At 57.4% G+C, this 26,525-nt stretch overlaps 1 protein-coding gene and 1 long non-coding RNA gene across 2 annotated transcripts; one reads left to right on the forward strand and one right to left on the reverse strand.

The window, feature by feature from the left end:
• The first annotated feature begins 5,308 nt into the window (after nt 1–5,308).
• On the forward strand, nt 5,309–14,712 carry LOC120243028. Its single transcript, XR_005531205.1, has 2 exons — nt 5,309–5,368; nt 14,432–14,712. It is a non-coding gene; the product is annotated as an uncharacterized LOC120243028 (long non-coding RNA).
• On the reverse strand, nt 8,803–26,525 carry LIPE (lipase E, hormone sensitive type). Its single transcript, XM_039249020.1, has 10 exons — nt 25,385–26,525; nt 16,620–17,155; nt 14,406–14,496; nt 14,161–14,306; nt 13,786–13,971; nt 13,318–13,612; nt 12,297–12,524; nt 11,921–12,097; nt 9,498–9,919; nt 8,803–9,084 (listed from the first exon to the last, which is right to left on the reverse strand). Exons 1-10 carry the CDS (start codon nt 26,316–26,318, stop codon nt 8,872–8,874), a joined length of 3,228 nt encoding a protein of 1,075 aa, XP_039104951.1. The 5' UTR covers nt 26,319–26,525; the 3' UTR covers nt 8,803–8,871.

Below are 26,525 nucleotides of genomic sequence, written 5' to 3' on the forward strand. Positions count from 1 at the left end.
GACCTGGGCACTGAGTTCTCAGCCTCAGGTCGGGAGCTGCTTATATTGGGGCGAGCCACGTGGCCCTGGGCGGGGCTCTGACAGAGGTGCCCAGGGAGCCAAGCCGGTCTGGCTGACCCTCTTCCCCCACCCCCCAAGAACTTCCCCTCCCTCCCCCTCCATCTCCCGTCCCCCCACTTTCCCCTCCAGCTCTGTGGGACCTAGGAAATCAGGAAGGGAGCCGGGGTGCTGCGAGGGGAGACAGAAAGGGGAGCGGGCAGAGGCGTAGAGAGAGAGAGAGCAGAGAGGGGGGGTGGAGAGAAGGTGGAGGGAGGTGCAAGGGGTCACAGTATAGAGACCCACAGACAGGGAGGACAGAGAGACAGTGAGGGAATGGGGGACACAGAGACAGAAGGGGAGGCCTAGATGGGAGAGAGAAGGAGATTCAGAGAGATGATGAGAAATGAAGACATAGAGAGATGGAGAGAGAGATGCCGAGACAGAGGACAAAGATCTGTGGAGAAACAGGCAAAGGGGAGTCAGATTCATAGAGGAGGCACAGAGGTGGAGGGGTGGAGGGGCAGGGAGGGGGAGGAGGGGATGGGGATGCGGGAGAGTGCAGTGGGGGCTCCTCCTCCTGTCCCCCTCAGTGAGGTTCCCACTTTCCTGGAAGAGGGGGCATTGTCCCCTCCTTGGGGCCACCAGGCACATGGGGGGAGCAGTGCGTTTTGGGGGGGTGACTCATGCTGAAACTAAAGTAAATAAACACAACTCACCCCACCTTCAAATTGGGAAGGGAGGAGGCTGGGAATCGAGAAGCTGTGGTTCCAGAAGGAGGTGGATGTGACCCAGGACACTGGGGTAACTAACAGAGCAGGTGCGGGGGGTCTTCATCTGGGCCCCCAACAGAGGACGGAGAGGGGCTCGGATTCTGGGTCTGAGGGAGGAGGGCTGGGGGTGCAGACTCCTGGTTCAGGCTAGGCTGCAGGGGTGTGCGGGTCCCGGCGTTTTTGGCTGCTGGGCTCCTGAGGGGTGAAAGAGAGAGGGGCCTGGATGCCTGAGTCACCAAAGTCTGCCCCCAACAGGCCTGGCGGGGTTGGAAGTGACTCAGTGAGGGAAGCAGCATTAGAGCCGGGTGGGGTTTCCAGCACGGGTGTCACCCCAAGAATGTAGGTGGCACTGGAAAATTGGGGTGTCATCTCTAGAGAAGGTGGTGCTGTCACCCCACTGGAAATAGGTATGGAGTGATGGCAGGTGGATCACCCTGTCTGCCTGGGATCCCAGCTTTTCCCTCACCTCCTGATTCAACATGCCAGGACCCAGGCCTTGGTTGCCCAGTGCCACCCAGATAGCTTGCTGTCCTTGTCCCCAGACTTACAGGCGGCACTCAGCATTTTGCTGGTACGTGTCCATCACTTGGTCCAGGAGCCTGAGCGTCTGGGGAACACCTCTCCACTTCTGGTCTGATGTCCTTGCGCCCCCATCTCTGCATCTTTGTTTCGCCAGCTCTGAATCCCTCTTTCCTTATCTCTGCAAATCCATTTCCAAGTTTCTCTGTCTCCCCATCTTGGAGTCTTTGTTCCCCCAAGGTTATGTCTCTTGCCCTCATCCCATCCCGGGGTCTCTGCCTCCCATCCCCACGTCCCTCTCCATCTCCAGGCCTCCCGGAGGAGGCAGCCACAGGGCCCCATCCCCCAGCTGTCCAGACCATGGCTGCAGGTGATTCAGGGTCAGTCATCTGTGAGGACCCAGGTCTCCCAGGGTGACAACCTGGTCCATCTTCAAGTTTCCTGTCTCTACTCTGACACAGCCTGAGGGCTGCAATTAGACAGCAACTCACTAAGATGAGGAAATCGGGTGGGGAAGTTGTGAAGTGGCCTGTTTAGGGGTGAGGAGGAGGGCGGGAGCAGGAGGAACAGAGGCCTAGGGGCTGACGAGAGACCATGGGGGTCTCCAGGGACCTGGCGTCCATCCCCTCAGTGGGGTCACCGGATAAAATATAAGACACCCAGTTAAATCTGAATTTCAGGTACAACAATGACAACAAAGACTTTTAGTGTAAGTATGTTCCATGCAATATTTGGAATATACTTATACTAGAAAAGGTATTTGTTGTTCATCTGAAATTCACATTCAACTGGGTGTCCTGTATTGTTATCTGCTAAACCTGGAGCCCTGCCTTCAAAGACAGGGGAGAGGAATCCAAGTCCCTGGCCCCTCTTTTTCCAGAACCCAGGCTCCCCTTTCTCTCCAGCATCCAAGCGACCAGGTCAGGTCTGGGTCCAGTTGCCCAATGTGGGTTTCATAAGGCGGGTGGTGCCTGCCATCCATGGTCCTGGTGAAACCGGTCAGGCAGAGCGGACAAGTGAGGTTGCCCCCTCTTCCCATCCTAAGCCTGCTGCTTCCTCGAGGGCCAGCCCAGGGGGCTGGGAGCCGAACAGGAGGGACTCAGTGGAGTTCAGGCTGGGTCTGGGTGTGGCATGTCTCTGCGTGTGGCGCGTGCCTCTCTCTCTGGGTGTTGTGTGGCTTTGGGGGTTGTGACGATGTCTCAGTGTGTGCTGGGGCATGACGTGTGAGGGGGTCTTTTCTATTTGTGTGTCTATATTGTCCTGTGAGTCTACCCGCTGTCCACCTTGTTCAGGTGTGGTCAGTTGTCATGGTTCTATAATCCTGACTGGATGAAGGCAGGAGTTTTTCATTGAATAGGAGCCTCGCGTGGTGGGTTCCAGAGCCAGAAAACCCAAGTTCAAATTCTTTTTTTAATGTTTTTTTTTAAATTTTATTTTTTGAGAGATGGACAGAGGCAGAGCGTGAGCGGGGGAGGAACAGAGAGAGAAGGAGACCCAGAATCAGGAGCAGGCCCTAGGCTCTGAGCTGTCAGCACAGAGCCTGATGCGGGGCTCGAACCCACGAACACGAGATCATGACCTGAGCCGAAGTCGGACATTTAACCGACTGAGCCACCCAGGCGTCCCTCAAATTCAAATTCTGACAGCCTCTTCCTGCCTTCAGCAAATCACTAAGCTTCCTCGGACCTCCATTTGTCCATCTGCAAAATGAGCTGTTGCAAATAAAGCGATTGAGAGGACTGGACGAGTTCATTCATGCGAGGTGCTTAGACTTGTGCCTGGCACACAGGAAACACTTTGTGTTTATGCTGGTGATAATGGTGTTTATGCTATTCTAGTCTGGAGGTACTGGAGTCCCCGGAGTAGGAAATGAAACCATGTCTGCATCTGCTCGTGGTCCTGGTGGGAACTGAGCAAGTGGCCTCTCTGTGGCTGGGCGTGTAACTGCGTGCCCGGGGTGTCTGTTTTGCAATGTGAAATAGGATATTTCTGCATGTATTGTCAGTAAGGGTGATTGATTGTGTGCTTATGTTTATGTTTTGTGTTTGTAGGTGACGGCGTGGAGCCTGCGATTCTCTGATTGTGTGGGTGCAAATGAAGATCACACTAAGCAGATATTGAGGGCACATGTTTGGTGTGATCTTGCATTGCTGACTCTGAGGTGCCAGGAGTGTGTCTGTGTGGGTATTTGGGGTCTTGGGAGCCCTTCTTCCAGGTACTCCTGTACATGTCCCACAGGTGACCCTGGGAGGGTGACTCCTCCCCAAATGAGCCTCAGTTTCTTCTTATTGGGGATGGGGGCGGGGGGCTCAGTGGCTTCCGAAGAAATGCCTGTGTGAAAGGGAAGGTGGGAGGAGATGGGTGAGGCCAGGGAGAGGCTGAGAAACATGATGGGGAGAGAGATGGCCGGGATGGGGACAGAGGAAGAGCTGCACAGAGATGTTTGTCCATTGATTCGAGGGGCATTTGCTGAGCTCCTGCAATGTGCCAAGACCGCCGGTGGGCATTGGTTCAAAGTCCAGGGGAAAGCAGAGAGATCCAGAGAGACGAAGACCTACCAGGAAAGCTATTGGCCACAGGGTGGCCCACGTGTCTCCACGATGGGCTTAGTGACAGCTCTGAGTGGTGGAGACACAGTAATGGAGAGGGGCCCTGCCCCTCCCCTGCCCTTCCTGAGGCCTAATCTGTCCAGATGAAAGAACAGAGGCCGTGAGGGGAAAGTCCCCTCCCAGACTGGGGGCACCCCCATGAATCATTTTCTTATCATCTCCTAATAGGATAATGACACACCTGCCCCCTCCTAATCACTATTTTCGACCCCAACCGGGCCCAACGCCCACAGTGAGAAGGGTTAGCCAAGTCTGGTATTTTGGAATCAGGAGAGGAAATACCCGGAAGTCCCAGTCCTTGGTCCTTCCAATCCCAGAACCTAGGAGTCCTAGGTCCCAGCCCCTCACCTCCACCCCAGGAGGCCTTGCTCTTAGCCCCGCTCCTTTGTGTCTACCTTTTGAAATCTCTCTGAGCTTGTCTTTTATCTCTTTGTCTGCTAATCTCCATCTGTGTTTTGTATCCCTCCTGTTTCTTTACATCTGCATCTTGATTCCTCCTCGCTGGGCATCAATTTTCTCGCTTGTAAAATGGGGATTATAGTAATAATAATCTGATCTTTCAGAACTGTAATGAGAAAGACAGGAGATAATTCTATAAAATGCTTTGCATAGAACCAGGGTCACAGGGAACCCCGTACAAGAGAGCTCTATTATAATTATTGTTTTCAATATTTTAATCTCGCTTGGTATCTATGTTTTTCTCCTGGTCTCCATGTGTCTCCTCCCACTCTGGTTTCCCTTTGCAGACAGCACCCCGGCTTCCCTTTTGGGGGATGTGGGAAGGGCAGAGCTTCCCCTAAGGCTCCTCCTCTTCATCTCTATTCTAAGCCCTACCTCTAGGCCCACAACTCTTGCCTGGGGACGAGGCCTGGCTCCAATCCCATAAATAGCCACATAAGATGCTGAACCCCAAATCTATCATCCCTGGGCAGGCCGGTGACTCCTGGGAGTACCCGTCCCTACACCCCGGCCTTTCAGGTTCCCAGCTCCCTCCTCGCTCAAGATCCAACCATTCAGAAGTCTAGGTTCCTCAGTCCTTCCTCCCTCAGATCCCAGTGGCGTGGCCAGAAACCACATTCTGAGTCCTTCTGCAATCCGCCACGCCCTCAGCTACCACCCCTTTGCGTTTTTTCCCTCTGAGGCGGGTCTGACTTGAAGGATGCTAGCTGTGATAAGCTCTTCTTGACGTCAATCACCATCCTCCAGCCAGTAGACGCTCCGCCTCCTACTTCCCTGGGCCACTCAGGGCACGTTCCGTGGTAGGAGGGGCCCACAGCCTAGCTCGCACAGCGATAGGCTCTGGAAGACGCCAGTCTCCGCGAATCTCTGCCAGCCTGCCAATAGGACGGGCGCTTGCGGGGTGGGATTCCCGCGGCGCGCCGCAGAGGCTGGGACGACTCGTGAGGGAAACAGGTTCCGCGGGTCCAGTCGGTAAGCCCTTTCCAGCACGCCCAGTATTGGGGTTCTGGCCATAGTTAGGGAGGGAAACGGTGAGGTTTGGTGGGGTTCGAGGCGGAAGGGGCAGTTTAGCTGGGGCTACCGTGCATTTTGCCTTGTTGGAGAAACTGAGCCCAGGATGCACAGCCTCATTCATCACTTCGTCCCATTCCTTCACCCTAAACCTGATTCGCATCTGCTCCTACCCGACCTGCACACGCATCCGTGTGTCTTTCCTGCCCTCATTCTTCTGCTGATTTCCAGTTTCCGCCTATTGCCACTCACTCGCTCATCACACACTCAGCCACCTATTACTTAAACATTTCCTGAGGTTTCCAGTGTCCCAGACCTTACGCTGGGCAGTGGTGGTGACCAAGATGAGTCAGTCCTAGGCCCTGCCCTAGAGGATCCCCTGTCAGATGGGAGGACAGACACGTTGATGGGCAGGGTGTGCCAGAGGTGGGGGAGTCCAGGCGTCTTTTTTGGCTTTGCGGGATCCGGAAGAGGTTTCCAGAGGAGGGGGGACGTTGGCACTGGATCTTGGAGGAACAGGAAGTGCCAAGCAAAGGTGAAGAGCACGTGGGAGGGTGTTTCGGTACCAGCAAAGAAAGGGAGGCATGCAGGCGTATTGCTGTGTGTAGGTGTCCAAGAAGAAGGCCTGTCAGGTCCAGGTTGTGGAGGGGTAACTGTAAGACTGGAAGCGGATGAAGAAGGCTAGCCTCAGCAGCTTGGACTTCACCCTGGGGTGGGGTGGTAGAGGGGAATGGTTTACAGCATGGGAAGACCAGGTCAGAGCTGGAGCCAGCAATGGAGGAATGCGATTGGAAGTGGGGAGCCCAACAGGGTGGCTTGGGAAGGAGCCTGGACAGGAGAGGATGAAGCCTGGATTAGGCCAGAGGCCGAGGGCATGAGGCCAAGACTCAGGGGGCAGAAACAACAGAATATGGGGCTTGATGGACTATGGGACGAGGGGGTGTCCAGGACAAGACCCAGAGTTCCGGCCTGGGGTACAGGGGGATGATGGAGCCATTCCTGACATGGGGACGGGAAACAGGAGCAGGTTGGTGGGTGGAAGACTGTTTTGGGAGAGATGAATAAGGGGTCCTGTGCATTCAATAGGGGGAACAGGACCTTCAGGGAGAGTTCTGGGCTATGGCTCCCTCCCCCATCCTAACGCTGGCTCACAAGTCACTTATTGGGTGAATGAGGGCCTCTGAGGAGAGAGTCCGCCTGTCCCCATCCCCTTAGGAAACTTTTTTTGTGCTTCTGATTTTCAGTCTCTCCTTCCTTCCCTCCCTCCCTCCCTTCCTTCCTTCCTTCCTTCCTTCCTTCCTTCCTTCCTTCCTTCCTTTCTTCCCTGGTAGCATTAAATACATGTTCTATCATCTCTACACACACACACACACACACACACACACACACACACACACACACCTGCATCAAGCTCCCTTGAATTATTTCTCATTCCTTTTACAGCTGGAAACTTACGGTACCCACTGGCCGCATCTCTTACCTGCCACTCCCTCAGCCCTCCCATGTCTGGCTGCCCGTATCCCCTGACCTTGCTCTGGACAAGGTCACCAAGGACCCTTCTCCCTGCTGAGGCATGATGATAACATTTCCATCCTCATCGGACTCGGACCACTCCCTCCCACCCGAAATCCCCTTCGCTATACATCCTGTTTCCTGGTTAGCCTCTTTCCTCTCTGGCTGCTCCTTGGAACCCTCCAGGACTCACCTTTTACTGCCTACTCCTTTACTGGGGACCATGGTCCTCAGGGCTCTCTCTGTCCTAGCCCTCTGCTCATCCCACCTGTACACCCTACCCGGAAAGGTTCTTGTCCCTCAGCTCCAGCCAGAGTGAGCACTCATCTTACTCTCCTGCCACCTCCTGGATGCCCCGCTGGATTGTCTCACAAAGACCTTTTGATCTCTCCATGTGCAAAACAGCTCTCAGTAACCCGCCCCCCCACCCCCGGCCAACCCCCCTCGTACATACCCGAGCTTCTTCCCAGTAAAGACACAGTTTCACTGTCCACCTGCTCCCTGGCCAGGCCCAAGTGCCAAGTCCCCCCTTGCTCTCCTGTAACATCTGTTCTACCCTCAATAAGTCCTATTCAGCCTCAGTTACGGCTCTTCCTCCTACTCCCTACCCTCATGGCCTCTGCCCCAGCTCAGGCCTTGTCTTCCTTGTCCTCAGCCTGCATCCACGGTTCCAGTCTTGTCCTTTTCAGTCCATCCCCTAATGTCCCAGAGCAGGCTCTCTCTCTTTCAGTGCCTTAGCTGATCCTGTCCACCGTCCCCCCCTCCCAAGCCCTCCTGCGGCTTCTACTGCCCTCTACTTACAGTCCAGATTGCCCTCCAAGCACTTTAAGATCTGCTCTTGCTGACAACTCCAGGCCCCTCAGGCCACTCCCCACTTTGCACCTGACCTTCTGGCCAGGCAGAGGCTTTGCTAACTGCCCCTTGGCTCTCGCAACTTTGCAGGTTCTTCTGCATAGCAAACTTGTGCTCATCCTTTAACGTCAAGCTCAGATCACCTCCTCTCTGAAGCCCTCCTTGTCTACCACAGATGGAGCCTGTGTGGCCTGTGGCAGCCTATGGCTGCGTCTCTCTGCTTACCTTCTATGAGTCCCTTGAGGGCAGGCCCTGGATAGAAATCATCTCTGCCCCAAACCTAAGGCCCCACAAAGGGGCAAGGCCTCAGGGTCTCAGTTGAGGGACTAAGTGACTATCATAGCTGGGCAGGGCTTGGGCTTCCAGGATTTGGGATGACTAGTTTGTTTCTGGTTTCCTATTCTAGTTGCTGCAGTTCTCTAGGGAGTTTGGGTTTTCTTTTCCTGGTGGGTGCTGGGTTTGTAAAGGGGAGTCGCTGAGAACCCTCTGGCACACCACCCGGATTAAGTCTGAAGGGGAGGCGGGTCTGTGCTTGTAGAGTCCAGTCCCTCTGCACCCAAGAATCCGGGCCCTTCTTCAGGACCCAGAAGTTGGGTAGCCAGCTTTCTACTGCCAAGTTTCTCGGTTCCCAGCAGCGGCGTCTGATGCTGCCCCCTGGCGGGCGACAGCCGACTCTACTTGCAAGAGGCCAAACTAATTAAATACACTTTATTTACAAAGGAACAAAACCAAACCGACTGGCGAGGTAGGGCCAAGCCCCCGCCCTGCGGCGGTCACAGCAGCAGTAGAAGGCAATGAAGGAGTGCAGCTCCAGCTGTTTCCGGAGCCCGGTTTGTGTACGTCCCCCGCCCCCTCCCCCCAGGCCAGGGTCTCAGCTTGCGGCCCCCGCCCCACCCCCGGGAGCCGTCCCCCAACCTTAAGGCACAGCCTGCCCCTCCCGCCCCACCCGAGGGGAGGCCGGATGGGCCAGAAGCTCCTCGCGGGGGTGTCCCCGCCGCCTAACCCGGGGCGCATTCACCACGGAGGCCGGCTCAGATGGGAACAAGAGGCCTTTAGTGTCGCCCCCGCAGCCCCATCTTCCTGCGCGGCCGGCTTGGGGCTCAGACCCGCGGCGCGGCGGGCGCGGTGAGGATGAGACGGATGCGCTGCACGCACTGCGCCGCGGCCTGCCGCGTTTCCCGGCACAGCTGCGCCAGGCTCAGGAAGCCGTGCGGCAGGTCCTCCACCACGCACAGGGTCACGGGCTTGCCCAGGCCGCGCAGCCGCCGCGCGAACATGACCGAGTCGTCCAGCATGGGGTCCAGCGCGCACGCCTGTGGGGCGGGGGCACGAGGGGAGGGGCCGGGAGACGCGGAGTGAGAGACGGAGCTTTCCGCCCAGCTTCTCCCTTCCCCTAGAGACCCGCCGCCCCGATTTCCCCTTACCCACTTGCCCCTAGGCGCTCCACAAGATCGCGAGAGGAAATGGAAGCCTTGAGTCCCCTTCTGCCCTCCCTTAGGCGTGCCGTCCCGGTGGCGCACCTCTCCCTTCCGGCTGTCAGGCAGGCTACCTTTCCACCGCTCCCGGGGCTCTCTTCCCAAGGTGCACCTGCGCCCACCTTCCCCTGTCTTCCCGCTCGTTCGCCTCCCTCCTCCCGCCACCCGGGGCTCTCATCCCCAAGTGCTCCTGCGCGTGCGCCCCCCCCCCACCCCCCCCGCCGGGTGCACGGTCCCTATCTGGCGCTCACCACAATGTGCACGGGCGGCAGGCTCTGTAGCATGCTGTCCGGGGCCAGAAGCGGCGACATGAAGGGGTTCTTGACGATGGGCGAGGAGTAGATGGGCATCCGAGTGGGGCCCTGGCTGGAGCGCCTGGGGTGGAAACCCTCAGGGAAGGTGGCGTGCACGCCCAGGCCTCTGTCCTTGGTGCTCAACTCACGTGGTGCTTTAGCGCCTTCGGGTGCATCGTCAGGGCCAGCCAAGAAGTTGACGTTGGAGGGCTTGGAGGGGCCCAGTGTCTCCGCAGACAGGGACAGCTCAGGGGTGCCCGATGTGTCAGAGCTGCCCTTTAGGCTCAGGTCATGTAGTGTCAGGCCCTTGAGGGAGTCCGTGCCCAGTGGGCCCTCAGGCTGGGCCAGTGCTGCCTCGGACACACTGCGTCGCATGGGCTCTGCAAGAGGAGAGGATCAGGTGGGCTGCAGGGGTGAGTGGCTGCGGGGAAGGTCATGGGAAGGGCGACCTCTGGAGGAGGAGCTGCATCCTAGGGCTGTGGAGGCCTACTGCTCCCCCATTCTCCCTCCTTGGGGATGAGTGGGAAGCCCCAGGCGCCCCAGGCTGCAACTCCAAGCGGGAGGTGGAAGGAGTCACGTGGTTGTGGAGGTGGAGGTGTGTGTGGTGACTGGGAAGGTTAAATGCAAGTCAGTTTACCTCTGGGAGCCTCAGTTTCCTCTTCTGTACAAAGAGGCAATAAAAATAGTCCTCGCCTGTGGGGCGCCTGGGTGGCTCAGTTGGTTAAGTGACTGATTTCTTGGCTTCGGCTCAGGTCATGATCTCATGGTTCATGGGTTTGAGCCCCACATTGGGCCCTGTGCTGACAGCTCGGAGCCTGGAGCCTGCTTCAATTCTGTCTCCATTTCTCTCTGCTCCTCCCCCACTCATGCTCTCTCTCTCTCAAAAATAAACATTGAAAAATTTAAAAACAAAAACAAAACATAGTGAGCAGGTGCACATGACTTGAAAGGAGGAGCTAAAGAGAGTCATGGGAGCTATTCAGTTCCCAGGGATCCCACACCCATAGCTGTGTAGATCTGCTCCCCACATTTCCTTCATGTTCTTTAGTTTGATCCCTTCCTTTTGAGTGGCCAGGCTAGCGAGTGTCCAGATGACACCGAGGTGAGTTCCGGCCCACATGGTATGCCCCACCTCGGCCTCAGCTCCGTTAATTGGAGAACATCCAGGCTGCTTGCCCCTAGGGCCGGGACCCTGCGTTTTTCAGGTTTTTATTGTATTTCTTTGTCTTTATAAATCCATGAAGGCACAATGCAAGATGACAGAAGAATGACTGCATAAGGGCTCTGTCCTCCCTGAGTCACTGGAATAGAACTACTGACCAGAGTTACAGGGCACGGCCTGTCAGGGGCGCCGGCTTTTTCTAGGAGCACCTGCTGCGTGTCAGGTGTAGGCTGGGTGCCTGGCACAGACAAATGTGCAAAGTCCTTACAACAACCTCGTGAGGCAAGCACTCTTGTGCCTCATTTCATTTCACGGAGGAGCAAAGCAAGGCTCACAGATAGCGGACCTTGCCCCAGTCACCCAGCAGGCAGCGAGCTCCCACTGCAGCAGCTTGCTGGGCTCATGCTTGTCCCTCTAGCAGTGGCCCTTGTCACCTTTACCCTACCAGGAAAGCCTCAGGGTTCAGTGGTCCCAGATCTCTTTGGTTTTTGTGTGTATTTATTTGCATCCATTTGAATATCCTAAAATTTAAACAGTTAAAGTGAAACACATTCAATTGGAATACTGTTCCAAATAGGAATGGGATCTACTTTCGAATCTGTGCCCTCGGTTATTCAGAAAATACTGCTGGTTTGCTGGAGATAGAAAATAAGTTGAGTTGGCTGTACTTTAAAATCATTAAACTGTTAAAAAAAAGGATGGGGACAAAATAGATCCCTGGATGGAAGTGTTTTGGCTGCTGGGGGATGCTGCCGTACACACACTCAAGGCTGGCAACCTCCTGATCTCCCCACCCCAGGCTCCTAGGCCAGCCCCTGGAGCAGGGTATCACCCCCACGTGTCTCTGTTTAAAGCCTGGAAAGAATCTAGGAGGGCTAGATTCCCACCTGAAGGCCCAAGCGATTCGAGTGGCATTCTCGGGATCAAAAATCAGCACCTGTGGCGGGCCTTCGGCGTTATTTCCCAGGGTTCCTTTCTGGGACGGGCTGTTTGGAAAGCTAAATGCTGTGGTTCCCGGGGGTTCTGAGATGACCCGGTGGACCAGGAGTCCGGGAAATTCTAGGATGTGGGCCGGCATGGAAAATCAAGGCTTCGTGGTGGTTGCCAGGGACAGATAGGGGCTTAGAGCCAGAAGGTGATCTCTGCTTCCCCGAGCACCCCAGGTCACAGCCCCTTTCCTCCCCCAGGACTCCTGGTGTGAGGGGAGGGCTTTACTCACCTACTGTGGGCACTGAGTTCGTGTGGGACTTGTGCCCACTCAGGTCCAGGAAGGAGTGGAGCCACGAGGAGGCGCCCAGGCGGAGGTCTCGGAAGAGCAGGGCTGTGTCGCGCCGCACCAGCCCCATCATGCCCAGCGCCTTCTGGTCTGGGTCGGAGTGGTCCTCTGTCTCTCCACCTGGGGAGTATATGTGGGGGGCTGAGGCCCAGTCACAACACCTGGAACTTCAGGCATCTCTGTCCCCAGGGACCCGAGAATATCTGATGGCTTCAGTAGGGACTCCTCTCCTAAGCTCCAGGACACTGGGCTCTAGCCCCTGTCCCTGCAGGATCCAAGCAGCCCCCCAGCCCCCCAGCTCTGTGGGTGGTGGCCTTACCAGCATAGGCGCTGACACACTTGGTGAGCACGCTGAGGGGCAGCAGGGGGTCCATGAGGCTCAGAAGGCGGGAGGGAGAGGCGGTAGATTGTAGCATTGTGGCCGGGTAAGCTGCCATGATGCCATCTGGCACTCGCACCCCGTAGGCTGCTGCCCTCAGGGACACGGTAAAGCAGAGGTTCCCGCCAGCGCTGTCCCCTGCGAGGCATATCCGCTCCCCTGTTGAGCCTGGGTTGGAGGGGGCTTGGTCAGCCTGGCAGGGAGGCACTCCAGCTCTGAGCCAGGGCTGTCAGAGTTGGGGTCTGGGGGCCCCAACCCCAAGGTGTAGGTAACTGCAATTTTAGAGATTGGCAAACTGAGGCACGGATTTGGGGGATAGTGGTCGGGGGATCAGGTGGACTGAGATGTGGAGGTCAGAAAGTTCTGCAAAGCTTGAGAAGCGAGAGGTCAGAAGCAAGGAGGCCAGATGGTGGAAAAGGGGAGACCAAAGGCCCATTTCAGGAGGGGGGGATGGTGCAGCTGAGGCCTGGAGATGGAAGGGCAGGGTTCAGCTGACCTTGCAAAAGAGCCACATCCCTGTGCCCTGGGGCGCGGCCCCACCCTGCCCAGGGCCTCTGAAGAGGTCAGAAGCAGGAGGTCAGAGGAGTGGAAGAATGGGCTGGAGCGAGGGCCAGGAGGCTGGCAGCGCAAGTCAGGGGGTGGAGAAACAGTAGGAGAAAAGAAAAAATCAGAGGGGGCTGGGGAAGTGAGGGTGGGGCGGGGTGTCAGGGCTGGAGGTGGGGAGCAGGAAGTGGAAGGAGGAGTTGGTTAAGGTGGAAGGTCTGGGGAGCAGTGGGGCAGGAAGAGGATGAACAGGTAGCAGGAGTAGGGGGGTGGTAGGAGGTGGGAGCGGGGAGGCAGGGGGGCAAGACTGAGGCTGGGGCACCCACGGCCCACTCCCCGTGCAGTGTGGGGTGGGGGCTGCAGCAGGCTGGGGCAGGAGTAGGGGTGAGGGTGGGTGCAGTCAGGGGCTGAGGCTCACCGAGGAGGGCGCAGTGCTTGACAGCCCAGCAGTAAGCATAGAAGCATTCCTCCAGGGCCCGGGGGAAGGGGGCCTCGGGGGCCAGGGAGTAGTCGATGGAGAGGATGGGGGTGCCCAGCTCCTGGGCCCAGCTCTTGAGGTAGGGCTCATGGGATTTGGAGGTCTGGGCCACGAAGCCGCCGCCGTGGATGTGCACCACCAGCGACTGTGAACGGGGTGCCTGCTGGGGGCGTGGCCGCAGCTCCAGGCTCCGGGGGCCCTCGGACTTCACCAGGCTGCTGAGCTCCTCGCTGTCCTGGGGGGCGGTAAGGGAGGAGGATGTGGGTGAGGCCGGGGCCGCCCACCTGGGCCTCACCCCACTGAGGGGATGTGCTCAGAGAAACAGGATGGCGGGCAGGCGTCAGCAGTGAAAGGTGGGAGGGCATCTGGGGAGGAGCTGCCTGTGCTCCTTGGCTCTGTGTCTCCTACCTGTCCTTCACGCAGGTCATAGGAGATGAGCCTGACAAGGACCGGCCCTGGGCCCGTGTGCGCCAGCGGGGGTGAGATGGTGACCGTGAGCTTGGGGTCAGCAGTCAGTGGCATTTCGAAGGCCTCTGGTGGTAGACTGAGCAGGCGGCTTACCCTCACGGTGGCGGATGTCATGTTCGCTAGAGACTAGTGGGAGGAAGCAGGAGGGGCACTGGGGAGAAGCTGCTTGCAGGGTTTCTCTCGCGGCTCCCCTCTAATCCCCACCCTTTCTATCACATCACATGCTGTCCGCAGGCTTAGAGCCCTGCAGAGGCCTCATGTGGCCTGGGATGGATCTCTGGGCCCCAGGGTGCCCATCTTAAAACAGGTGCTCACCGATAGCACCTCTATCTCAGTGATGTTCCAGAAGGCCTTCCAGAAGTGCACATCTAGGTTCTGTATGATCCGCTCAAACTCAGTCCCACGCAGCTCTGGGTCAATGGCGAAGCGGCCGCTGGTGAAGAGGGAGCTGGCCGTCACACCTAGGGGTTGGGAAGGGGGCGGTTAGGGGGGAGAAGTGGAAAGAGGAGGAGGGACAGGGAGAGAGGTGAGGCTGCAGGCAGGGTCTGGCCAGGACTCACCAAGGCCTGTTTCATTGCGCTTATAGTGCTCCCCGAAGGACACCAGCCCGATGGAGATGGTCTGCAGGAACGGCCGGATGGCGGGCGTGAACTGTGGAGAGATGCCGCTGTGTCACCCACTGCCCAGGAGGGACCGGAGGCAGGCAGGAGTGAGGGGCAGAGACACGATTTGGGGGGAGACGTGGTCATTCAACACACATTTTGGGAGCTCCTGTGTGCCCGGCACCGCTCTAGGCGCCTTCAGGGAGCTGATGTCAAAGGGAAGACCACCAGTAAGCAAATAAAGCACATGTTATATGATGTTTAATTATGTTTAATGACTTTAATGCTTTGGAAAGACAGTAGGTGGAGGGGACATGGAGTGATGACTAGGGGTCAGACTACTTAGATGGGTATCTAGGAGGGCACTTGAGGAGGGATCCAGAGGAAGTGAGGGAAGGCTGTTCCCTGCAGAGGACACAGCAGGTGCAAAGGCTCTGAGGCCGCCTGTGCTTGGCAGGGATAACAAGTCGCTGGAGCAGAGTGAACCAGGGGAGAGGGGCAGTGGCCGAGGTCAGAGAAGCAAAGGGTGCTCACATAGGGCTTGAGGAATTTGGATTTATTCCAGATGTGGGTGGAGCCATAGAGGGCTGGGAGTAAGTGATGCAGGGCTTTCCTGAAAGTCAGCGAGGACAGAGATGAGGCCAGGCAGATGGGGACCAGTTCCTGGGCAGCAGCAGACAGACAGGAGATGTTCAGAGACAGAAAGGGTCAGAGATCTTGAGGCAGAAAGACAGCCAAGTGGGGAGAACACATCTGAGAGAGGAGCTGGGCAGCTAAGACAAGATGGGGGGGCGGGTACAAGATCAGAGGGAAAAAAGGCACAGGAAGCCGGGCAAGGAGCCAGCAGGGTTCTTTTGTTCATTTACCAGATATTGGCCTACATCCTACTGTGTGCTAAGTACTTGAACAGAGGCTGGAAAAGAGCCACACAGGAGGCCTCTGACCTGCTGGGCTGACATTTTACAGCAGGGAGCTGGCCTGCAGCATAGCAGCTGGGCCCTCAGAGAATAGCTGTCAGGCATGACTTTACCCCTGGCCAGGGGCCCAGTGGGCCAGGGAGCACAGTGGTGCCTGGACATTGTGGCTGAAATGCTGGCTTGGGTGGCCCCAGGGTTTCTCTCCCATGACTTCAAGGTCATGGCTGGGACACAGGTTCAGCTGGGCTGATCAATATTTGTGGGGTCAGCCTAGGTGAAAGGAATTTCCCAGGAACACCCAGGCTGGGTTGGTGAGGACAGGCCGCCCTGTGGGGAAGCGTGGAAAGGTGGGGTGGGATGAAGGCTGAGAGTCGGCTAAGCTCAGCTGGGGGGTTGCAGTGGGGGGGGGGGGAGGCACAGAGAGGATCTGAAGGATTTGGAGACCAAGAGACCCTTCACTGGCGTCACATAGTGGCAAGTTGGGTCTCTGCTCTGAGCCCCAAGGACCCCCAATTCTCAGTCCCCAAACTAGTTTTCCTAGGAGTCCAAAGGCTCCTAGGCTGCCTTCCTGTCAGTACAGAGATGAGCGGTGTCTCCCTGGGGGTAGGGTGGGGTGGGCAGAGGGTGGGAGAAGACCTACACCTGGGAGTTACTGCCCTGGTTCAGGGAGGAGAGGTCTTCCTCGCTGTCACCAACTTGGATGTGCTCCTTGGCCTTCCTTGTGGCCTGAACATCCTGATTCTACAGTTGAGTGAAAAGCCCAGGCCAACTGGGGTCCCGCTGAGCAGCTGTGACGAAGGCCCCCTTGAACCTCTGCAAAATGCAAGCTAGCACGCTTTCTCCCTCCTGCCCCCAGCCTCCAGTGGGGATGACTGAACGGGGTGTGCTCTTATAAACAGGCCTTTGAGAACATTACTGACTACCCTCCTAAGGGACCCCAAATGATTTCAGGGGCCGGACAGGTCACAGAAAAGAGTGAACAAATCTCCTGAGTGTGGGACGATAGAGAGCGGTGGGGATCCCGGTGCAAAGAGCTAGGTGAGTTAAAGATTTCTCACTGCACGGTGGAATTGGCCCAGCCCAGGGGCCACAAGTTTGAGACCTCCTAGTGCAGCTGTCTGAGCCCTAGACAGCGTCCACTTTCTGAATCTACTATTTTTGGAATCCAGTAATACTGACCACTGTGGGTGCTGAACTATGCTATTGGGCCAGGTCAGGGGCCTGTGGGCTCAGAGGAGGAGGGCAGGGGGCTCACCTGGAAGCCCAGGCAGCGGCCATAGAAGCAGCCCTTATGCAGAGTGACGTACTCGTGCAGGAAGTCAGCGATGAGCCCCTCATCGCCCTCGAAGAAGAGCTCCCCGGGCTGGTTGGTGGCGAGCAGGCGCTGGGCATAGTAGGCGAGGGCCCGGAGCTGGGTGAGGGCCGCCAGGTAGGCCTCAAGTTCCGCCAGGTTGTGGCTGGTGCGGAAGAAGATGCTGCGGCGGTTGGAGGCCACGTAGCGCGATTTGTGCAGCAGGTGCGCCAGGCAGCAGCGGGCTGTGTGCACCAGGCTTCGGTACCCATTGGCCGGCGTCTCTGCGTCCAGGTCAAAGAGGTGTGCCACGCTCAGCAGGCGGCCCAGGGCTGGCTCCAGCCCCAGCGCCTGGTCCCGGATGCCTGCAAAGACGCCTGACAGCCGTCGTGCTGTCTCCCCAGGGCCCTGGCTCGAGAAGAAGGCCATGTTGTCTTCCGCCAGAGTCACCAGCGACTGTGTCATCGTGTGCAGGTCCATGCTGTGCATGAGCCGTGAGGCTGTGGGCCAGTCGGGAGGCCTGATTAGGCAGGGTTGGACCACCCCTCCTCCCTTGGACCCAAGGGAAGAGTTTAGGCCCCCTTCCCATCTCCTTAGGCCCCAGGCATCACCCACAGACCCTTCCCCTCCACCAGTATTTGAGAGAGCTCAGCCCTCAGTCTCCCCATCTACCTAGTGGTGTCCCAGGACCCTGGTCTCAAGCCCAATTCTTTTCCTGAACCCAGTTCATAATTCCAGCCTTACCTGTAGCTGAGGAGTCACTCCTGCCCCCTCCTGATCCCTCAAGTCTGGCTGTGGATCCCCCTCCAAACTCTAGCTGCCTCTCTGTTCCTTTGTGGGATACCCACAACTCGGTCCCACTCCTCCCCAGCTGGGGCCCCTGGCCTCCAGGCCTCTCCACTTGGCTTAGATTTCATGGGCCAGCCCCACTCCCTTGCCTGGGACAGCAGTACTCACCGCTGCCATTAGCCTTGGGCTCACTCTGTGGCAGAACTGCTCTTAGAACTTTCTGTGTGTGTGTTCATTTAGTGCTTGTTAACCCTGAGACCCAGACTGCCTGTTTGCTTTACACCTATTATTGGTAGCATCCCCATTCTACAAAGAAATCGAAACTCAGAGGTGTTCAGTAAGGAGCTGAAGCTTGCACTGAAAGTGGCAGCCCAGAATTCAAACCCAGATCTCTGGGTTGAGAGACACAGGTCGGCCCTCAAACTTGCCCTGGTGCCTGGGTGGCTCAGTCGGTTAAATGTCCAACTTTGGCTCAGGTCAGGATCTTGCAGCCTGTGAGTTTGAGCCCCGTGTTGGGCTCTGTGCTGACAGCTCAGAGCCTGGAGCCTGCTTCAGATTCTGTCTCCCTCTCTCTCTGCCCCTCCTCTGCTTGCTCTCTGTCTCTCTCTCAAAATAAACAAACATTACAAGAAAATTAAAAAAAAAATTACAAAAAACCTGCCCTGGACTAGGTCCCACTCCCCTGGTGATTTTCCCTCTGGGATCCCTGTACTGTCACTCAGGTCCTGGACAAACTACTTTTGCCCCCCTTGGTGGAAATGGTGCCCTCTGGTCCAGAGACTTCCTTCCTGCAGCCCACTTAGCACCTTGCCTGGCTTCTGGGTGGATGGCTCCCTCAGCTCCCAGAAAAAGGTGTCTCCCCTCCCTTCCCATTCCCGGTTCTGGGGTTTTACGATAGCCATTCCTATCTCTCAGCAGACAGTGCACTCACCCCTCCCAGACCTCTTCTGAGCTTCCCCCAGGCTGAGCTGCGGGCTGGGCCAGGCTGGACTGTAGCTAGTGCCAGTAGCTGCCTGGGGCCATAAACCTGGGAGGGGCCAGGCCTGCCTGGGGTGTGGCCACTTGCTCCACCTCCCACCCAGAAGGGACAGTGAAACCACGTGCTGTAAACACAGCAGGGAGCCCAACTCCCTGTCCCCTCTGCTTGTCTCCAGGCTCAGCTCAAATGGGAGTCCTTGTCCCAGGCTCCTCTGCCTCGGAACCCAGGAGTCCAGGCCCCAGCCCCCTCCTCTCTTGGACCCAAGAGTCCACACACCCAACCACCTCAACAATTAGAAACTGAGTTATCTAGCTTGTCAACCCTCCTCTCTGTTAGGAGCCAGGAGTTTGCCTCACAAGCTGTCCCCTCTCACCCAGCCAGGCTGCCTTCCCCCCCCCCCCCCCCCCCCCCCCCCCCCCCCCCCCCCCCCCCCCCCGCCGTGGATTCAGGGAGCAAAGGCCCAGTGATCTCAGCTCCCGCCCCCCAGGCTGGCCCTGGCACAGCTGGCCCCGGCTGCTGGGGGCGGGGGAGAGAGAGAGGGTGGCCGGCCTGCCTGGCCCTCTCGAGAGGACAAAAGCCGATTAAGGGCAATGCCAAGCTCAGCTAGGGGTTCTGGCCACAGGTCCTACTGTGTGGTGTTCCTGCATCTGCCACTTCCCTTCACAGGCCATCCTGCTGTGCCTGTCATCCCCACCTCACGTATGGGAGACCGAGGCTCCAGGACATATTTTATCTGTCTTATTCCCTGTGCTCCTTGCCTGGCCAGGTCTTTCTGGCCCTTCAGGCCTCAGCTTGTCACCTCCTCAAAGAGGACCATTCCTCCCCATCTACAATACATGCCCCCATCATTACTTTCTGCCATCATACCCGTTTTTCTCCCTAGGATTGACACACTTGCAATTATACATGTTTGTTTACTCATGTTTGTCCCCGCCCTGGGACAAAACCAGACTTCACAGGGCTGTGAAGCTTGTATGTGTAGAGGTGGAACTCTTCAAACTTAGGTAGGTGGCTTTGAAGGGGTCCGCACAAACGAGAGGCCCTGAGGCCGGAGTGACATTGGCTTGGCTGTTAAGTGAACCCTCAGTCTCTCCTCCTTGATAATCATCCTCACTGGGGGAGGGGATGGCCCCAGGGCTCATCATGTGGGTCTGGCACACAGTAGGGAAGAAAGTGTGAAGGTTCAGAGTGGGAGGAAGCACGTGAATGGGAGCTTGGGAGAGGACCACCCTTCCCTAGGGCAGACAAACAGATGGACAGACAGAGGCCTCTAGGAGACAATTCTGAGCTTGGTGGCCAGGTGAGTAGGGCTGAGCCTAGAAGAGTGGTGGGGAAAAGGCTGAGTCCCAGGCCCTCTGGACTCCAGGGCCCTGCCCTTCGCCCTGTTCTAGGCAGATCCCTGGGGGCTGAGCTGGGTGGAGCCAGGAGGAAGGGATGTTGAGGTTGCCAGAAACTCACTGAGAATCTCAGGCAGAGGGCAATGGAGCAGAGGCAGAGACACATGGCCTGCGGGTACCCACTGGGGCAGAAGTAGGATCGAGGGGTCCTGCTGCCTGGGCACCAGCCCTTTGCCCCAAAGAGCCACAGGATAGCTGGACCCAGCCTGGATTTGGGCCCCCGGGGACTGAGCAGGAGTGAGAAGGGTGGTAGGGAAGGGTTAGCTCGGGGAGAATGAGGGAGGAAGGGCCAGGTCTGAAGCCTGGATGGGGCAAGGACTTCTGGAAGGGAGAGGCCTGTGGGGCAGATGCTGGGTTGGGGGGCAGCGAGTAGAACCCGACCGCCCTTTGCCAGGCACGGTTCTCTGTATGCTTCATAGGAAGTGACTCATGTCATTCTCTGTACAACCCATGGGGTAGGGACTGTTATTGCCCCTTATCGGCAGATGAAAAAACAGAGATGCAGTGGAGGCCATGACCACCCAAGGTCACAGGGCCAGCAGAGGTGGTTCAGCTTGTCTCTGCAGGGTGCGTGTTTCTCCTCTCTGTCATGTCTCAGCTGGCCTCCTTCTCGGTGGTCAGGTATGAGTGTGTCTTTGAGGCTCAGACAGATGTACATATGTGTGTCTGGACACATAGGTCATGTGTGACAGGCTTTGCCTGGCCTGTGTTTTTGGGTGGGTGTGGTGACTTTTTTCCCCAGTCTCTGTGTTTTTATGCTTCTCAGTATGTCTGAAGGGATGTTTGTATGTATGTGTCATGGCCCATGTTTCTTAGCCCCCGAGTGTATCTGTGTCTGCATTTTTCTTGGCCTGTGGGTTTGCAAGGGCCTGTATCTGTCTGTATGTGTACGGACGTATATACTCATATTGGCGTGCATCCTGGTGTGTTATGTGTGTGGCCACTTCCCACTCCTATCCAACATGTCACGAAGTCCTGTCCACTTGGCCCCTCTAGAATCTGGCCTTTCTCCCACCTCCACAGACCCCCTCATCTAGATGTTTGTAACAATTCTTTGTGTGTCTCTGATTTTGCCCCCTTCAGTCTCCTCTCCACATAGCAACCAGAGGATCTTTCTAGAACTTCAATCTGGGCACACACTCCTAACGTTGCAACACCCACACACTTGCTGTCAGGATAAAGCCCCAAGTCCTGGATGCAGCCTCCCAAACCAGGTGCCGTCTGGGCCCTCTGCCCAGCCAGCCCCCACTTCCTCCTCCCTTGCTGAGCTCTCTCTGTGCTGTAATGAGCCACTTCACTGGGCCTCAAGGTCTCTGCTTGTGCTGTTCCCTTGGCCTCCCTGCCCCTCTTGCCCAGCAGTCAACACTTCTCATCCTTGAGCCCAATGCCACCTTCCTGGGAAGCCTCCCTCTTACATTTTCTCAGGACTTTCCCTCTTATATTTGCCAGTTTATAGTTATATATGGTTTGTGGGATTATTTGATGAATGTCTGTGTCCTCAGCTCAAATATGAGTCTGTCCTCACCACTGAGAGCTCAGGCCTGACACAAGTAAATGTCCAGTGAATGTCTGCTGAAATAATCTGTATGATTGGAGCTTTTTGGTCCATAATCAAGGTTGGGGCATAGAGCATTTTTGAGTCCACACACCCTTGCCCTCAGGAGGCTGGGTTGCCCATCTCTCTGCCCTCAGTGGGCAGATAAGGAAGCCCAGGTGACCTTGCTTCTTCAAAGCCTCAGTGTTGCCACTTCAGCAATGGGGTGATCATAATGACACTAGAGTCATTGGTTACTGGCAAGACCAAACTGGTGACTAGGATTGTTCCAGCCAGCCTGGATGTCCTCAGGGCAGGGGCGGGGTGTGATTCATCCTACTGAGGCCAGGCCCCAGGGCAGAGCGAGCCTCAGGAAATGACAGGTGAGTCTCAGGGCTTGTGGAATGAGCCTCTGTGAGAACAAGGGCCTTTGGGTTTGTGAGTAGGACTGGCTCAGCCCAGTGCAAGGTGCCCTACCCAGGAGGCTTCTGACTCCTCACGACAACCTTCAGGGCGGCAGGATTGTTACTATCCCAGGGTTACAGTTCACACATTCTTTCTCATACTAATTCAATAAATATTTGCGTTCCTCTGTGCCTGGCATATCAGGCTATGAAAATGTGGGTAAACAAGGCAGTTACAGTCTCCCTCTTAGGTAACTCACTGTCTAATGAGGGGAGTAACAGTAATAATAACCTCCACCTCTCATGCAGGCTTGCTGTGTGCCAGTGCCAAATGTGCCATGCTCATTCAAAGCTCAGAACAGCCCTACCACGCAGGGAGTCCTATCATTGTGCCCATTTTATAGCTCAGAAAGTTGAAACAGAAAAAGGAAGCCTGTTGCCTAGCACCACAGTTTATGACTCCAGGGACCGAGCCTCCAAAGCCCTTGTTCTTAACTTTGGCCTGTACTGCCTCTGGGCACACCATCCTGCTTGTGAGGCTGTGTCTGGCAGTGTGACAGTGAATGCCCTCAGGTCACAGCCTGTCTGAGTCTGTGTGAGTGTGAGTGGATGTGTGAGCGAGTACCCAGCCAACTCTGGGCCTGTCCTTGGTTAATGATGTAGCCTAGAGGCAGTCTGGGGTCTCCAGGCCCTGGGGGCTATGTCAGTTTCCGCCCTTCACAGAAACTTCTCCCAGGTCCTCACTTGGATTCACGAATACTCATAACCTAGCTAAGACTTAATGTGTGCCCCTGCCTGAGGCTTGCAGCATCTCTGTTGGGCTGTTAGTCTTTCTCCAGCTTGCTGAGATCTGTAGACAATGTGACACCTTAGGAACTTAGTTGATAGCCCTTCCTCCTTTGCCCCAAGGAGAGTGTGGCAGTCTGAAGTCTTTGCCGGGGGACCACTAGTTCTAGAAAGAGTGGGGGTCAGGAAGTTAGGCCCCAGTGGTGCTGGGCTGAAGCAGGTGGGCTGACAGGAATGGGTGCACCGATTGAATGAAGGAGGTCAGGATGGACTGTTTTGAGCTGTACTGTTTTGAGCTGGCGCTTTGCCCACTATCGGGCACCCCTTCCTCCTACCTTTCCCGGACTCACCCCTAAACTTCCTCTTTGGACAACAGTTTCTAAGCCTCTCCATTATCCTCTCATGAGTGCTGGGGACCTGAAAATCGGCGCTGAACCATTCCCTGGTAGGAAACACGGAGGCCAGGTCACACAGCGAGTACGGAGCTAGACTAGGAACCCTAGTCTAGGAGATCGCATTCTGGACCCTCTTTCCAAGACGGTACTGGGGCGTCCGGTAGTCTCTATGCTGAGGGTAGTATTCCGCTCCTAAATCACCCAATTTCACGATGGATCATCCCCGCACCCCCTCGCAGGGCGGCAGTGGGCCAGCCCACGGGCTCCCCCACTTCTCGGGGCAGTGGGTTAGTCCATTCAGTCCCCAGTTGCCCCGCAGAATGTCCAAGGTTCTTTCCGTTCTGCAGCCAGCCCCCGCGCGCTCACCTTTGGTTTTGCCTTTTCGCCACCGCCGGCGGCTACGACTCTTGGACCCCTCTTTGGCCCTCTTCGAGGCCGGGGCCCCAGCCGCCCTGGCGGGCCCGGTTCCCCAAACGGACTCCATCAATTTTCCGCGGTCCCCGCGCCGGTGCCGAGTCCCGCCGCCAGGCCCCGCCCCGAGGGCCAATCCTTGCAGCACACCACCACCGGGCCCCCATACCACCCAATCCTCGGCCTGGTGCCCTCTGGGTCCCGCCCTCTGAGCAATCGGGGCCTCACTCCATCGCCAGGTCCCGCCCTCAACCTTTGGGGCCTAAGGCCTGGCCCCACCCCTTCACACGCTTTAAAGGGCCCGTGACCAACGAAAATGCAGCCCTAGAGGCGGCGAAACGTGTCCTCCGGGCAGGACTAGTGGGGAGTCCTGCGGGGGGTAAACCCCAGAAGGGAAGCTCTGATCTTCTCTCGTGGTGGTTTGCAGCCTCGCTTTCCCACTCACCTTCCCAAGTAGGGATCCCCTAGAACGCGACCCGGCCCACCTGCTGGAGGGGGAAAGCCGGGCGCCGCTGAGCCTCCGCCGGGGGGTGGGGGAGGCGGGGCCAGCCGGGTCTTCGGGCAATTCAAAGCTGGGGCGGGGCGCCAGCACTGGAGGCGTGGCTCTGCCTGTGAGCTTTTGGAGAAGGAAACCCCGCCTTCTTCCTGCCCCTCTGTCTCCCATTGCTCTTTTTCTCGAGGTTCTTTGCCTTCTCCCTCACCCAGAGGACGGAAGGGCGGGGGAAGGAGAATGCTCGGCGCCTGCGCATTAGCTGACCGGCGCGCCGCGAGAGGCTGCAGAGGGCCTCGCGCGTGCCTGGGAAGAGGCGGGAAACAGAAGAGACTCGAAGCTCGGACATGCGCACACAGTCAACTGCCTCTCCGGTGCGCGAGGAGAAGCCGACCTGTCTCGTGTGTGGAGGGCGTCCACTGAGACAGGGTTCTGGAGCCTAGAGAAACAGCTCTTCGTTCTCAGCGGCAGAAAAAGCAGTCCTCACCCTCTCCCTTTCCACCCTGCTCCTCCTCCCCTCTCTCCTGGAGCACGAGACCAGCCCTGGCTCTGAGAGACTCCCTCTTCTCGGCCCTCAGAGAGACGGCCGGGCCTTTCCAGAAGGGACAGACCTCTGGGCCTGAGGCTCCCATTGCCGGCCCTTCGAACTATTTGGCTTTCACGGGAGCCCCCCACCCAGCTTCCAGATTGGGGCTGCGCGGCCTCCCCTCAGGCTTCTTCAACAAGTAGCCCCTCATTCCCTGGATGGGACTCGCGTGCCCCCTCCGGCCTTGACCGGATGGCGGCCTGAGCGCCGTGGCGCTGGAGCCTGCGCCCTGGGGGCACCCCTGCCTGCGCCAGAGGACCCTGCGGTGCTGGCGGCCGGCGGAGCCCTGGGGCCCAGCCGCCTCCGATACTGCTCCACGCAACTCTCCCTTCGTCCGGCCTCAGCCTTGCCCGGGGCGTCGGCAGACCCCGCAGCCCCTCTCCCACGGCCCCCTTCCTGAGCACATAACCCGCAGGCCGTGGAGCGGGCCTGGAGGCAGGAGGCGTGGCTCCCGGGGTGAGGGGGGCGGCCCGGCAGAGGCGGCAAAGCCGGAGAGCTCAAAGATAGCGGAGGCCGGGATTTCCCACCTGGCGGGTGTGGAAAGGCCCCGGGGGTAAGAGACCAAGTGCAGCGCGGGGTGGCGGGGGACCTCAGGGCTGTGAGTCTGGGGACCGATGGATGAATAGTGGCAGGGAGGCAGCTCCTCCATCTCCGGGCCCCTAGCCCAGAGCCCTGTTCCGCGTCTGTCCCATTTCCTCCCGAATCCTGAATCCTCCCTGGGGAGGTAGCCTAGTGCAGGGGAAGAAGTCACAGCCTGGCTTTGTCGCTTCCCACCTGCCCCGCCTCCTGCAAGGGCCTTTGCACCTCGAGCCTAAGCTTCCTCGTCTATGGGGGCTGGGGTCTCTTGATCATTGGGAGGACTTTTGAGGGACGCTCTGAACCAACCGGACGTACTGGAGGCCCTTGGTTACTCTTGACCGTCCCTGGGAGGCTCTAGTTCCTCGGGCCTCAAACTCACCTGTGTTCCTGTAGTGTCTGGGGTTCTGGCTGGTGGTTTTCTTCCCGTGTGCCGATTTCCCACCACATCCTGATGCTACTTCGTGCTTCCCCTTGAAGGTCAGCTTCATTCCCTGGGCCGCTGTGCCATGTCTCTTGGCTGGGAGATTGCTCTGTACTGGGCCCCCTAAACCGGATTCTAAGTCAAAGTCAGTGACCCAGTCAAAAAATGTCCTCAATTCTGAGGCTGGTTGCTGTGTGGGTAGTTGGTGCAGTTTTGGTAGAAATCCCCAGTCGGTTGAAGATCTCTCTGGGGATCTGGCTTCTTGGGCTGGAGCTGTCGGCTGGTCTGTAGGGTCTGACTGTTGGGGTGTCTCTTGGGATATAGACTCAGTGTGGGCAGGTGATTCATTTTTGGGTCCAGGCGTAGGCTGGGCTGGAGGTGTTGATCCAACTTCTTCTTGCTCTGGGGGTTGCTCAACTGGAGTAGGTCCTAGCTTGGCTACCTGTGCCTCGCTCAATTCTGCCTCCTGTTGAGTTTCAGATTCTTTTCGTGGCCCAGGTCCCTGCTGTGAGGCACCTTGCTGTGGAGTGAAGGGCACCCTGTGAATGGAAGGTGACTGCTGTGGTACAGGCTCCTGGGGGGCAAGAAGTTCCCGCTGCGAAGCCGAATTTTGCTGGATGCTAGGTTCCTGCTGTGCTTCAGCTTCATGTTGGGCAAGGGGCTCCTTTTGAGTGAGGGGTCTTTGCTGTGGAGCAGGGTACTGTTCAGTACTGGGTTCCTGAGGAGTCTTAGATTCTGGCTGGGCTGTGGCTGTTGCTTTTGGCTCGGGCTCTGGCTGGGTGACAGGTGTCTGGGGTGGCTTACGTTCCTGGTCAGGACTAGATCCTGATTCAGAACCTGGCTCTGCTGTTGTTATTTCCCTCTCGGGAGATGTTGATTTTCCAGGTTTCATCCTTCTGGGTCCCCCAGTCTTGTCTTGTCACAGATTCCTCATTGATTCCTCATGATGGCACTTCCCTTTGGATTCCACTCCTTCATTCTTGTATCCCTGGTTTTCTTTTTTAAGGCAGTTGGCAAGTGGCACTGCTGACCTCCACTCCTGTGCCAAGTGATGCCCTTCTGTGCCTCCTGCTGTGGGGGGCGGGATTAGGTAGGAACA

The sequence above is a fragment of the Hyaena hyaena genome, unplaced genomic scaffold (assembly GCF_003009895.1).
Source record: "Hyaena hyaena isolate Hyena2069 unplaced genomic scaffold, ASM300989v1 scaffold_9, whole genome shotgun sequence".
Taxonomy (NCBI): Eukaryota; Metazoa; Chordata; class Mammalia; order Carnivora; family Hyaenidae; genus Hyaena; species Hyaena hyaena.